Raw genomic sequence first — 13,495 nt, 5'->3', positions numbered from 1 at the left:
AGTGAGGTAAAGTGTCCCTGGTGTAAATAAGAAGCAGGCCCCAGATTTTCATTGCTACCAATGGCAAATACTGTAACAAAAATAGAACCTCACCTGTGAGAGTAAATAACAGGCAGTGATATGCTTGGTGTATGTATTTTTAAAAGGCAAGCTGCAAAGGAGTTCTCCCAAGTCCATTTGATACCATGACTGATGTTGATTTCCAGCACATAATTCTGGCACAGTTTATTTTTACAATGCCCTGTGCCAAGAGATCATTTTGAAATTAACACTGCTGTAGTAATGAAAGAGATGTGCTAGGCTGATGTAGTCAGGTTATGTGGAGGAATCCCAGTGCAAGTCTGCTGATGAGTATATTTCCATATTGCTTAAAAGCTGTCTGTTGACTCACACTAACATGATCCGTGCCTCTGTGCATTTACCTTCTGCCACACATGCTATCTGCTCTGAGGGCTGCAGCAACTCCCTTACAAAATGAGTCACAGCACTTGTGTGCTCTTAACTTACTCTCATGCTCTGTATTTTGCTTTGTGTAGTCAAATACCATCACATCTGGTTTTTCCTGCCTTCGCATTGTGATGTAGGTTGTCCAGTTGTATGTATTACTGTTGCAGGGACTCCTCTGGAAGCAGGTGTAACCAGAGTATGTGAGCACCTGCAGCAGTGAGGAGTTACCATGCTGCATGTCCGTGTCAGGTGCTAAACCCTGCAACTGCTGCTTCCTGTCTTTTCTGGTCTGATAACAGCACCTCCTGTGCTCTAGGTATTGATGGGTGGCTTTTCTTTTCTTCTTTTGCAGAAGTCAGAGGGCCACACCTCTCCCACATGATGGACAGCCAAATGAAATGTCTCAGGCTCCAGTGCTTATTTCCTGCGCTGACCAGTGAAGCTCCACTTTATTGTAAAACATTGTGCTTTACTTAATATCCTAGCCTTGTCTTTACCAAGGGAAGCTAGTCAGTCCATATGATGGAACTAGAGACTGCAATAAAGTGCTTATTGCTCTGAGTGGCCCAGAATTCACTGGAAGCCAGACATTAGCAACTTGGGCCAGGACCTCAAATTGGAACCCAGTATGTAGGAGGGTGATACTGTCTATTAATGAACTGAAATGGAGTGGAATGATCCCAGAGCTTGCTTTCTATTGAAGGCTTTTAAACAGTAAACGGGTGGTTGGTGTGAAAAAGGCTGCCTTTACTGTTAGCTCACACAGCATCTCTTTTACCAACCAGAGAGTACGACAACTAGTTTCATATAATATCTAGTTATTCTAAATGAAAAAGAAAAAAAAAAAAAACCCAACAAAAACACTGACGCACTGCACTAGTTACTATTAGATATTCTTAGTCATTTTTGTACATGAAGATTTAAGTTCTAAGATGGTTTATATTAATAGGTTATGCCTACGTTTATATTGTAGAATGAATTTAAAACCTGTTCCAGAGAACTCAAGGCAGCCTGGACAGATGTACCATTGTTAGCGGTGTTTGGGCAGCCACGTGGTCCAGATGTTCTGCACTTTTATATTTGCCACCGGAGTGGTAGAGTTTACTGGGAAAAGTTCTGACAGGCTACGTTTGGGTTTGTTTCTTTTTAATTTAGCTTTGAATAACCAGGATGATGTGCATTAGAAAAAGGTGTGGTGTATGGAGAAGAAAATATTGCAGATAATTGACTTGTCTTTCATGCCTTGGAGGGTTCCTTTTTTTTTGCATAGATATCTGAGCGACTTGGTGAAACTTTCCTGTAAACAAAAAGTACTGCAAATGCGTTTTTCAAAAGTGACCTTAGTATTATTTCACAGTTCTGAATAACTTAAAACCATGACGTTTCGATATAGTGTACACCAATACACGTACCTTTTGCATTTTACAGACACTGGCATTGTTGTAGTTACTATGCACAGTCCAAATCGGCTTCAGGGTTTGCATAAAGGGCCAACTACAGTTTGTGTTGGTAAAGTGGAAAGCTGTATAGAGTTAAACTACAACTGAAGAGTAGCGTTTGACTGAATTCAGACTACAAAACAGATCCATCTGCCAGTTTCTGTCTCTGCTTGTGTTGAATTTTTTGTGTTTTGCCGTCATAAATACATCCCAAAAGCAGGCCAAGTGTATCACTTGGCCTGTTACCTTCACTATTCTGACTTACACTATTGTTTAACCAAGCATTGATTCCTACCAATAGATGCAAAATGATCACTAGTAATTGATCTAAAGCTACAAATTCAACAGGGTACTTCTTCTATAGCACAAGATGTTTCCCTACTTTTTGCATTGTAGCACAACAATTTACCAAATTGGACTCCAGCAATAATTTTCTATTAGTCTTCGTCATACCGGCTGAACTTTTGATAGTATTAGATTGAGTTTGAAGTTCTTTGAATTAAGTCTTTAAATGATGCAAGTTTACATCATTCTATCAGGCATTCTTATTTATACTTGACTGAATTGATAATGTGTTTTGAGGTTATTTTGTAACTAATTTGATGTAATAGCCATATGGACAGTAATTATTAATGCTTGCTAGGTTTAGCCTTTCATTGTTGTAGTTAAGTGAAAGTCTCTGGTTCAGTGTCAGGAAACAACATACAGTGTACCACAAGAGTTTTAAGAAAGGATTAAAGGTCCGACAAAAGGCATGTAGCTGGGGAAGTGTCACTGAAACAGCAACATCGAGGATGCATGTGGTGAAAGAAGGGAACATGAGAAAAACAACAAAATTTACAAACCAATGAGTCAGTGAAAAGGCTTTTTTAAAAATTCAGGTGACTAAATATCTAAGAGCCCCTAGAATGCCATTGCAGCTTATGGTGGTATTTTAAATAAGATTTTATTAATGTTTTATAAGTTATTTTAACAAGACAGGAAAAATTTAAAAGACTTAAAACTTGTGGGTCACAGCAGGGTGGCTTTTGGAGTTTTGGACCACTTTATAATTAGCTGAAATCCAAATATGTTACAGTGCAGGCCGTTCACGTTGACAATGGTACTAACTTATTTCTCTAGAAACCTTTAGAGTAGATATATTTTTGTCAAAGCACCCCATCCTTCCTCAATTTAAATTTCAATATTGTTCCTGGAGATATTTCTGTATATTAATGGTACCTTTTTTAAAAGAAACAGAAAATTACTTTTTTCTATATTAATTAATATCTTACTTGATCTGCTTTTCCTTGACTTTCCCTTAGAGAGGGGGTAGGGTTGGGTCAGTTTACTGGATATGACTGTTTTCAGATACTTACAAACCTTTTTGTAGATATGCTTAATTTTTAAGCGATTAGGCACTGAGAGTAGCAGAAATCCTGCAAAGCTTTATAGTTCACTAGGCATTTGCCTTTGTTGGTTCTATGAGTGACGTCTTGATTTGAGTAGCTAGAATTTTCCCTGAATCTACTAGAAGGGGTATCAGTATTTTCAGGTAACAAAGTCTGTTAGCACAACAAAAACTTCAGACCAATATCTTACTGTATTGGGGTTGGGTTTTTTTCCTTGTTTGTTTTAATTTTTATTAATTTCAGCTGCTTTCATTTTGGAAAATCTTACTGCTATTGTGTGTACTTCAGTATACCAGCAAACACTGTTACCTGTTAACACATTGTCCACAAATGCCTCTAGAGAAGAAATTGTTGCACCTTATGTATATCTCAAGCAAACCAAAATATGATGCTTTTCTGCTTTGTTTATTCTGAATATGTTGTATCATACTTTACTGAACCCATTTTAACTTAGCTAAAGCTATCAATATTTATGCATTTCACATTATTTTCTGGATCTGAACCTGTGTATAAATCTTTCTTTGAAAAAAAAAAAAGACAAGCATTTACTGTAGTTGTCCTCTATGACTTATCCATGGGAGGGGGGAATCTTGTCTCAAGTGTAAAATGCAGTACTGTCCCAGTTTTTCTTGGCTTTTATTTATTTAGTCATCTTCAGTATTTCATAGTTCTGAGGCATATGAAATGCATTGTCATAGCTGAAGCTACAGATCTAAGAAGCTGGGAGAAAATTACTGTAATGTCTTCTTAATTGTTCTAGTACTGTATACAAATATGGGAAATATGTTCTGCAGAACATTTGAGATGCAGATTCTTATCCCCACAGTAGGCTATTTTCCAGGTATTAGACCAAATCAATCAAAACTTCATATCTTACAGGTGTTTTTTGACTAAATTATTCTGAAAATATTTATGGAGATTACTTAATGCTCTGCTTCTGGCAGTAAGTACCCCTTGAATGTGCTGTGATTTCAGAAAAGAATATATTTATTTAAGCTCTCTGAATGCTCTTTTATACTAATATGGTATCCCAAAGGCAGGAGCAAGAGATTTCTTGGTAGTTTGGGTTTCTATTTTATAGCATTGGTGCATGACCTTTGAAATTAAAGTAATAAGCTTTGTTGGAAAGGGGCACAAGAACAAGGGACTGGTAGAAGTGTGTGGATTTGTGGTGTTTAAATTCCAGCTTTGTATTGTTGGGGTGAAAGCTGCCTTTGTAGCACAAGGCTGAAGAGCATTCTGTAGTTTGTGTCAAGTAGAGAGTTGTAAGTCATGTCAGTACAAGGGAATGCCTTATAGTTTGGATGCTGTCTTTTGCAACAGGATTGCAGCAAAATTGAAGCAATTTTAATTTTCACTGCCTGTTTAGCTACTGTACAGATACTGAACCAACTGAAAGCAAGTTATAGACATAGGGCAGCTAAGAGCATGTAAGGAAAGCTGTCCTTTATTCTCAGTATGGCAACATTGTGGCAACAAAGGAGAATTAGAAAAGAATTTAGATGTGTATATATAGGGGTGTGGGTGTGTGTGTGTGCGTGTGTGTGTGCGTGTACCTGTGTGTGCCTGGGTGTGTACATTCTGCAAAAAAATGATGTAGGAAACCAGAAAAATGATGGGTCTACAAGACACTATAATGTATGTTGACCCTTTTGAGTGCACTCCCTTTTTTTTTGAATGCTGAGTCTAATATGGCTACCTCTCCTAAAAGACTACTTTTGTTAACTTCCATTTGCTTTCAGGCATGATCATGTAATCTTTTTGGCCATTGATACCATTTGTATATCGCTGTGTGCTTCATTTTCCAAGAGCAACATTTATATAGAGCAGATACCATAAAGGCTGAATATACAGTAGTAGCCAAACTATGTTGCTGGAGCATTTTTGTTTAGCCTCTGCCACAGTCATATGGGTTGCAGGACCCACTGGCTCTGCTTGGTTCAGTAGGATCAGTTTCTGTAAGAGCAGAAGATGCGGTGCTTGAAGGGTGGTGGACTTGTGATGTTTCCAGAGCTGTCGAGTAAGCCACATGCTGCTCTTGAAACAACTTCTGGAGTTTACATTCACAGTCCTGATTTTGCAAGGAAACGTAACTGTGCAACTTGGGTGTTGTATACCCTACATTATCCATTAGATGCTGTTTGTTTGCTGTGCTTGTTTGATAGGTTGTAGAGCTCCTTTGCCATGTTTTGCAATACTCATGGCATTCTCCCTACCATGTACATATTTTGAACTGTCAACTACAGCTGCCAGGATGCCGAGGCCCTTCAGGACACTGAGTGCCATGAACAAGTACATATTTAGGCTGTGAAAGGGTTACTTGCCTCCTCCCCTGAATTCCCCAAGAAAAAGGCACAGTGAGGTTTATGATCTCACCAAAGTACTACCATAGTCACTTACATACTCAGTGTTCTGTACTGAATTGACAACTTTGAAGAGGCTTATAAGATGGATGTCTATTTCATGTTCCCCCACTAATTCTTTGATGGCAGAAATCTAGGAAGACTTGATGTGAGATCTCCACTCAGCAACATACCCAGGTTTAGCCTGGAAACCCTTCTTCCTTAAGGGGCAGCATTGTGACAGTGTGGGAGCCCCAATCACAGACCACTATGCTTTTGGATTTAAGCTTGGGCTTGCATGGTGTTCCTGGGGGAAGCATATCATCATGACCTATGGTGGTCATGGTGACATGCTTCCACCTTCACTGAGGTGGAATTTTAAAACTACTGCAAATAGCTTAACATCTATGGAGTTCTTCCAAAGAATTACATTGTAGTTTCTGAATCTTGGCTGTTTAGCATATACCAGGAGACCTGCGCTGTACTCCACTGGACAAACCACATCTATTCAGGAAAACTGACTGGGCTCCCAAATGTAATGCTCATCTGCTCTTTTCAGCTCCAAGCTGAAACCTTGTTTGCCCCTCAGTGCTGCTGTACTTCAATCAGTGGTTGGGTCTTTGAGGGCAACAACAGCAGGAGAGGCATGTACATGCATGTGTCTGCATGTGTGTGTACATACACACACACAGTGGAGTGCAGTGGCTTCCAGCATGTACTCTGTGCTAAAGAGCTCCTGTGTTTGTTCATAAAACAACTTTGAAGTTTTTCAGAAGATAGTTTTCCAATTTCCTTGCTAGATTTTGGTGTCTTTTCTTCCCATTAAACAGCATAAGATGTGAATTTCAAAAATCACATATGAAAAAAGCACAGATCCTGCTGACCTGGATGCTACAAAAACCTTCTTTCTCAGCAGTGCTTGCTTTTAATAACCAGTATCTGTTGACAGTTTCAACACAACTGATTTGCTATGATCTTTTTTCTTGGAGCCCAATCCTTCAACTTCTATTCTCACATATATTTCCACTCAATTTCGACTTAGTATATAGTTCTGTTCTCTCCAGAGTTTGGAGTAAACATGCCTTACAATGGTTCATCTCCATCAATGGTATAATAGAGCTACTGCCTTCTTAGTTGTGTGTAGTTAAGTCAGTAAGCACATTTATAGAATGTCATACTTTACTCAAAAACCTCTAATTTGATACTTCTAAGTGCACATGTTAAGTCATGTGTATAACATGCTAAAGTACATCAAGCTGGGATAATGAAGCTGAATAAAAGATTTAATAAAATATTTTAAATATTTGATAAGGACCTTTAAATAGATTTCTTTATGTTCATTCTATTTTGGTTATCTAGCGTGTGCCTGTAAACAATTTCCCATTTAAAACTAATGATTGCAAATAAATACTATTCAAATGGAGCTTCTTTGATACTTCACCTGCTTTACCATCAAATAATTGTTTATTTTAACATATGGCTGAGTTAGCAGTATTTGCAGAATTTGTTTTTAGTTACAGTACAAACTTGTTGGGTTGTTTATATTTAAACAAGCTCATTTTCACCACAAAAAGGAAGATGCCAAAACCCAGAGATGGATCCTCAGAGCTGTATGCTGTAGTTTTCTGTCAGATCATCCACTCACCTTCTACACAATGACTGTGAAGATGTCATTTACTTTGCAAAGAACTTCTGCCCAGTTGTTCTTCCTTACATGTGTCTGTACTGGGAGCTTCCATTTTATTATTTAAAACTTCTGAGCCTGGCTCAGCACTGTTGACATTGCTTAGAAGCTCCACAGATCCATTCAGGTGCCCTGGAATTCTGTGAACTTACATTGCATGAAGCTGGAGATTGTGGGACAGAGAGAGCCAGGACTCGGTGCAGTTAGGCTTTTGAAGAAAAAGTTGGTTTTCTTCTGAGCTTCCTAGATATCTACTTCGTTTTTGTGGATTTTGTTTTCTTTGCACAGTTGGGAAGCTTGTCGATAGTCAACAGTGATAAAAGAGAAGTTGTCCCACAGAAGAAGTCCTTGCTATGATTTCAGTCTTTGGACATAAGAGAACTTAGTAATGGTTTATCTTTTAGAAATAAGTAGCAAGTGACATCAAGTGACATCAATGCCTAAACATAAAGGTAGTGGGTTCCCACTACTTTGGAAACTTGTTTAAACCAGGAATCTGCTCTGCCCATATACTTTATAGTCTTGAGGCTTGAAAATTGGACTGTTTGAGATCTTCTCTTTTTCTGTCCTTGGATGCCTGAAACCTCCTTGATTGCCATGTATTTTTTGATCACAGAAGACCCTAGAACAGACTTCATGAAGCCAATAGACACTGGCTGTTCAGATGGGAGTAGATCTGTCTCTGAGTCAAAAGCAGCAGAAGGGAAACATTTAGGGTTTTTTTTATCTATGTGCTATTTACTCAGGAAAGAAGAAACGTATGCAATTTTGCACTGCCTTTACTGGGTATGCGTCAGTATCTCTGCAAAGAAACACCAGGAATGGAAGAGCTTCAGCATTAAAGGCCATGTAAAGGTCATGGGAAAGGGGAAGGAAAGTTCTGATTCAGTGAGAAAAAAAAATGGAAGAAATTTTAAGAAATATATGTTCTGTCAGTATCTGATGCCCTGTCAGGGACCTTGAAATCGCTATTCATTTTTTTTTATTACTAAATTACCTTAAAACAGTTGTCTTCATTCCTTGAAGTCCCATCTTTTCTCCTCTGTTTTCATTTGGTTCTTCCAACTAAAAACCTGCTGAATTTAGCTAATTCTCAGTGCATCTAGATCTGGTTTGTTACCCAGCTCTCTCACTCAGGTTGTTTTTTCCAACTGCATGGCATTTCCACTGACTCTTAACTGTCAGGTAAGGTAAATTTCCATTAATACTTCTGGAAAAACACAGGATGAAAAGGCATCATCCAACTCAAGCACCATGCTTTGCTAGACACTGCTCTTCTCCCCTCGATACCATTGTTGGGTCCCTTTCATTGTTCATTCTGGAGTTTTTGGATGTACAGCTAACCCTGCTTTCAGAGAGACTTTTTTTTCCTACAGTGTGACAACATGGAGTGAGACACAGTATACCTGGGCATACAGTAGCCATGCTATACACCAGCTCATGTGGCTGTCAGTTCTCCAGTAGGACACTAGCACTTTGTGACAAAATATGAGATGCGTTCCTATCTCTGCTGCAAAGTTCTGTTTTGTTTTGTTTTCTGAAATAAAACCTGTAAGATACAACATCTACCTTCTATCCAGTGTCAAATTCTTTTTTTTTTCTTTTTTTTTTTTTTTTTTTTGTGGACTGTTCTTGGCACAGCAACAGTAAGAAATTGAGCTGTAATAGAGTTGTATTTAAAATATACTTGAAATTTCATCAAGGCTTTATTGATTGTTTTCTGATTGAAGAATTATTAGATGTTCAGCAGAAGTGCACTGGCCCACAGTGTCATTGCTGCAAGCCCAGCTGAAATTCCATTTGAACATCCAAAACAAAATACAAAACATGTATTCCATATAGAGCAGCACTTTAGCTTATTTGTCATCATGTGAAACAAGAGGAACTAATTGAAATATACCCAAAAGTCAAGCTGGTTGAGTCAGAATGACATGCTTAGCATTGCAGCACACTAAGAGAAGGCAGGTTGCTGTCAAACAACATCCAATTTAAGAAAACAAAAAGGGTGGGAAAGAGAAAACCTGAGGTCCTGGGAGGTGTCCTTCCAATCCAAAAGAAGTTTTTGGAGTACATCTTTGGAGTACAAGTTTCATATATGGCCCACCAAAGGCTTCCCAGTTACAGCAGACCATCAGGCTTCAGTCAGACCAATCTGAGCATCAATTTCCTTCCTTCCTATTAAGGGTGGGTTCCCTTAAAACCTGGTCAGCACAACTGGGTTATTAAAACTCAGCTGTTTTTAGGAGTTTTAGGAGAATTTTTAGGAGAATTTGGAAATCAGATAGTGCCAATCTGTCAGTAGTTTAGGCTACATAGTTTTGGTTTTGATGTCCAATAATGGCTTTTGTAATGGCTTTGGAGTTTGTGTATTTTCAGTCTTGCAAAACCAGTGTCATTGATTCAGGCAGCCTGCAGCTTGCCATTGGCATCAGTCAGAATGATGTCATTTGAAGCAAATTCGCTGCACATCTCTCTCTTGAGAGACGATTCCCTGTTACATTCATGATTCATCTGGTTTGGGACTCCCAGCTGTGGCATTTCTCATGAAGGTGGGCTCTGGCAGGGGGAGGTTCTTTTGCTGCAAGCCTGTCCAGGATGGCAAAAAGCTTGTCAATGCCTCCATAACTTTGTGTGGGCTCTGTGCTTGCCTGCAGCTACTGAGATAGATTTTTGTAATACAAAGTGAAACAAACCCAGCTGGGAACTCGATGGTGAAGTTGGACCTTCATGAGTTTCCAGGTTCGAGTAGGCGGTACAGAGATTGACAGGTTGTGGCAACAAGGCTGTGTTTGCTTTTGTTTTGAAGAGCAGAGTTTTCTAGCAGAACTAAGGTGTCAGGGAAGTTACCATCACAGCAGATGGACAATTCATTGTCTTCAAGAGGTTCCAATTTCAAGAGCAAGATTTGCCAAGTTGTCTAAAAAAAAAAGCAGAAATTACAGTTTAAGTCTATTTCTTGGAATGGATGCTGTGTTTTGCTTGAGTGACTGTAGCAGTAACTTTTCATTACTCCAGTTAGAAGTAATATGTGAGCTGCTTAAGGGGTGATGCAATTTGAAACCATCCCATTACTCCCAGATGACTGATGTATTTGGCACGTGGTGTAAGTGTCGCTAATGAGTGCTTCCCTGCAAGTACATCATAAATAATATCAAGTGCTCATCCTTATTTGAATCAGTAATTAAGAAAATTCTTCTTGCTGTCCTAAGGAAATACACCTTGCTTGGCTGGCACAAGGCATAGTTGTACATTGGAAAGTAATGGAGGGAAGCATTTGCTGTGTGACTGTTTGATCTTGATAGATAATTTTTTTTCCAAACATCTTTGCTAGTAATTGTCTGTAGTGCACCAGATTTAGGACATAGTTAATTGAACTCTGGGATCTTTCAAAGTGAAGGTAACTACATATTTCTCATGCAGAAATCCATGCCAGCAAAGAAGTCACTTAGGGACGAAGGGTTGCATTTTTGAAATAACTAATTTATGTGGATTTTACTCATGGTATGTTTCATGGGTGAGAACCTTGAAAACAGCATAATACACAAGAGTCAGTATAAGAGCATTAGTTTCATATTCCTAGATTCTGTTAATCTACAACTAATTTAAAGAACCTACACCAAAAAATAGATATTTCCTGTTCCACCTTGACATGGTGGTTGTTTAGTTAAAGGCCAAGGGTTGCCAGCAGGGATTTAAAAGCATCTTTAATGATGAGATAAAAATGTATTCTTAAATAGAAATTTCTGGGCTTTTCGACTACTCAGAAAATACTCAGTGTGCTTTGCAAGAAGAGCAATTTTTTAGTACTTTTGATAAATAAAACCACAAATATAGCTATTTCAACAATCTTAAGATAAATAGAAAGTGGCAAATGGAATTTTTTAGATGCTGTGAGTTGCCTCGGACATAGATGGGAGTCCCTCAGCAGTGCTGGCTTGTCACACCTGACAGTCCTTGTGGGAGGATGTGGTGGTGTGCCTGGAATGTGCATTTGTATCCAGCAGTAAACACCATCCCACTAATCTCAGCCGCTGGAAATCCGTTTCCATCAAGATACCAGGGATATGAACAGCATAAAAGCTGTTTAAAAAGAACTGGTCAGGTTTTTTGTCCCACTGAAAATGTTGTATATTTGGTAGAGAGAGAGATCTCTTCCTTGGATGGTTTTCTTTATGTTGTTGCAGGAAGTTGGGAACACCAAGCTTCACTTGCAAATCTTTCACCTTGCTTTTCAATTATCTTGCCTTTCTCGCCTCTCTTTTTTTGAGAGGCTGAACACTTGGTAGACATCAGTAGCAAAACATACCACAGATTTTCAGTGGGATGGACAGTATCCCACACCTTCCCAAGCATAACTCAGAAAAACCTGCAGTGGTTTTTTAATTTTAACAACAGTTTTCCTGAGCTCTGGCTGTGCACCAAACACAGCTTCTGCAAAAAGATGGGCAGAGGGGGTGGGATCCTGCTGGGAAGTGGATAGAGCAGCAGAGCTGGGCTCCCCAGGCCTTTCTTGTGCCCCAGGTCTCTGTGGGAAAGCCCACCAGTGCCAGAGCTAGGTACCCAGCAGGTTTTTGAAACCCGATAAATTATTTCCTCCTCCTAGCAGTTTATTGTGAGAGTACATTCACAGTTTATGGGAATTTGGCCTGGTTCATTTTTTAATGCATGGCTTAAGTTCACTTTTTTTTTTAAAGCCAAACCAAACCCCCTTCAGTAGTGCATATTAGACCTAAAAGAACTCATGCTAAGCCTTAACTTGCAAAATAAAACTCAACACATTTCTAAATTTCTTTATTACAGGAGGAAAAGGCAGCCCCCAGACAATTACACTTTTTTCTCCATAATTACAGAAGAAATCTTCAAATAAACCTAATATTTGTTTTTCCAGGTACTTTGCTCATGCAGCCTCGCCTAAGGCAGCAGGCACACGTGGGGGCAGCCTGTGGAATCAGGCATGCAGCATTAAGGCTTTCTCTCCAGTGGAGGCACCCTGGCCATCAGAAAGCTGTGCAGCAGCCCCACTGCATCCAAAGGGATGGGATAAGGGATGCCAGCTGCTGCAGACCACTGCAGTTTGAGTCGCACCTGCGGGGTTCATGTAGCCAAGGGCTCTTGCCCTGCATGTCTTGTCAGTTTGTAAAATGTTATTTTGATTTCTGTGTCTTTGACCTGCTTGTGTTTGAAAGCTGTTCTAGGCACTTTGCATGGCAGAGGTTGTGTTGGCAGAGATTGGCAGTGGAAGCACCAGATACTTGCTGTTGTAAACGTCATCCTTCTCCTTGAAATACTGTTGTGATGGTGGTTGTCTCAAGGCTCTGTGCAATGGCGTAATTGCTTTTGTAAAGACATTTTTTATCCTCCTGTTATTGTTACTGAGCACTGCTTTCATCAAGAAACGTGAATTGGGGAAGGATGCCACAGACTTTGACAATTAAATCTGTCCCTAGATGGTCTTTTTTCACCCATGTGAAATTTATACATAGGGGTGGGGGGATTAACTCAGGGTGCAGACAAGCCTGTAAGGAAAGACCAGCACCTCCATAAATCAAATTCTGCATTTTGTGCTTGTGTTTTTAAGTCGCTAAAGTAATTGCTTACTGCAGAAATGATGAACAGATGGATTCCCACTGCCATCCGTAGGTGAGCATGGCAGACCAGTGTGGCTGCTGCTGTTTGTTCGCTTCCTTTCCCTCCTTGTGGGTGGACTGCTGTTACATTGCTGCATTGACTGTGCCCCAAAAGCCAGCTGAGAGGAGCTGGGGTGGAAGGTCAGCTTTGGGCAATCACGTTACGTGAAAGGCAGCATCGCACATCATCACCACAGTAGGGTTGGTGTTTCCCATAGGTCTTTCATCTTGATGTTTGTGAGCACCTGTTTTAAAATGCCCAGGCTCCTAGCTTGACTTTTTTTAATTTTCTTACTTTTTTTTTTTTTTTTCAAGACAGAGTTATGTTTCATGTAAACCACATAATTATTTGGGCTACTTGTAGCAGATTTTAGAAACCAGATGCTCCTTGAGTGCCCAACCCATGCCATCCATGGGCAAGAGCCAGTGAAGGGTATTTAAAAGAGGCAGTGGTTCTTGTCAGTGTGGGTTTTCTTGTTCATTATCAACTTGTCTCAAGATAGGTCAACACTTTTAAAGATGGAAAAAGGCTGAAGGAGGGCTTTCTGTGACAGCTTTTGAATGT

The 13,495-nt window shown here is 39.5% G+C and overlaps 1 protein-coding gene across 15 annotated transcripts in view; it reads left to right on the top strand.

Moving 5' to 3' along the window:
• BBX (BBX high mobility group box domain containing) overlaps positions 1–8,872 on the top strand; it is a 139,779-nt gene extending 130,907 nt beyond the window's left edge. For all 15 annotated transcript variants that reach the window (XM_064724941.1, XM_064724922.1, XM_064724993.1 and 12 more), the window contains one exon: positions 800–8,872. In XM_064724941.1, coding sequence (XP_064581011.1) covers positions 800–887 — 88 coding nt within the window. In that variant the 3' untranslated portion in view covers positions 888–8,872. The remainder of the gene's footprint in view (positions 1–799) is intronic.
• The last annotated feature ends 4,623 nt before the right edge of the window (positions 8,873–13,495 follow it).

Source organism: Zonotrichia leucophrys, chromosome 1, assembly GCF_028769735.1.
Source record: "Zonotrichia leucophrys gambelii isolate GWCS_2022_RI chromosome 1, RI_Zleu_2.0, whole genome shotgun sequence".
Taxonomy (NCBI): Eukaryota; Metazoa; Chordata; class Aves; order Passeriformes; family Passerellidae; genus Zonotrichia; species Zonotrichia leucophrys.
Note: the sequence above shows the minus strand (reverse complement) of the source record. Positions and strands in the feature narration are given on the sequence as shown.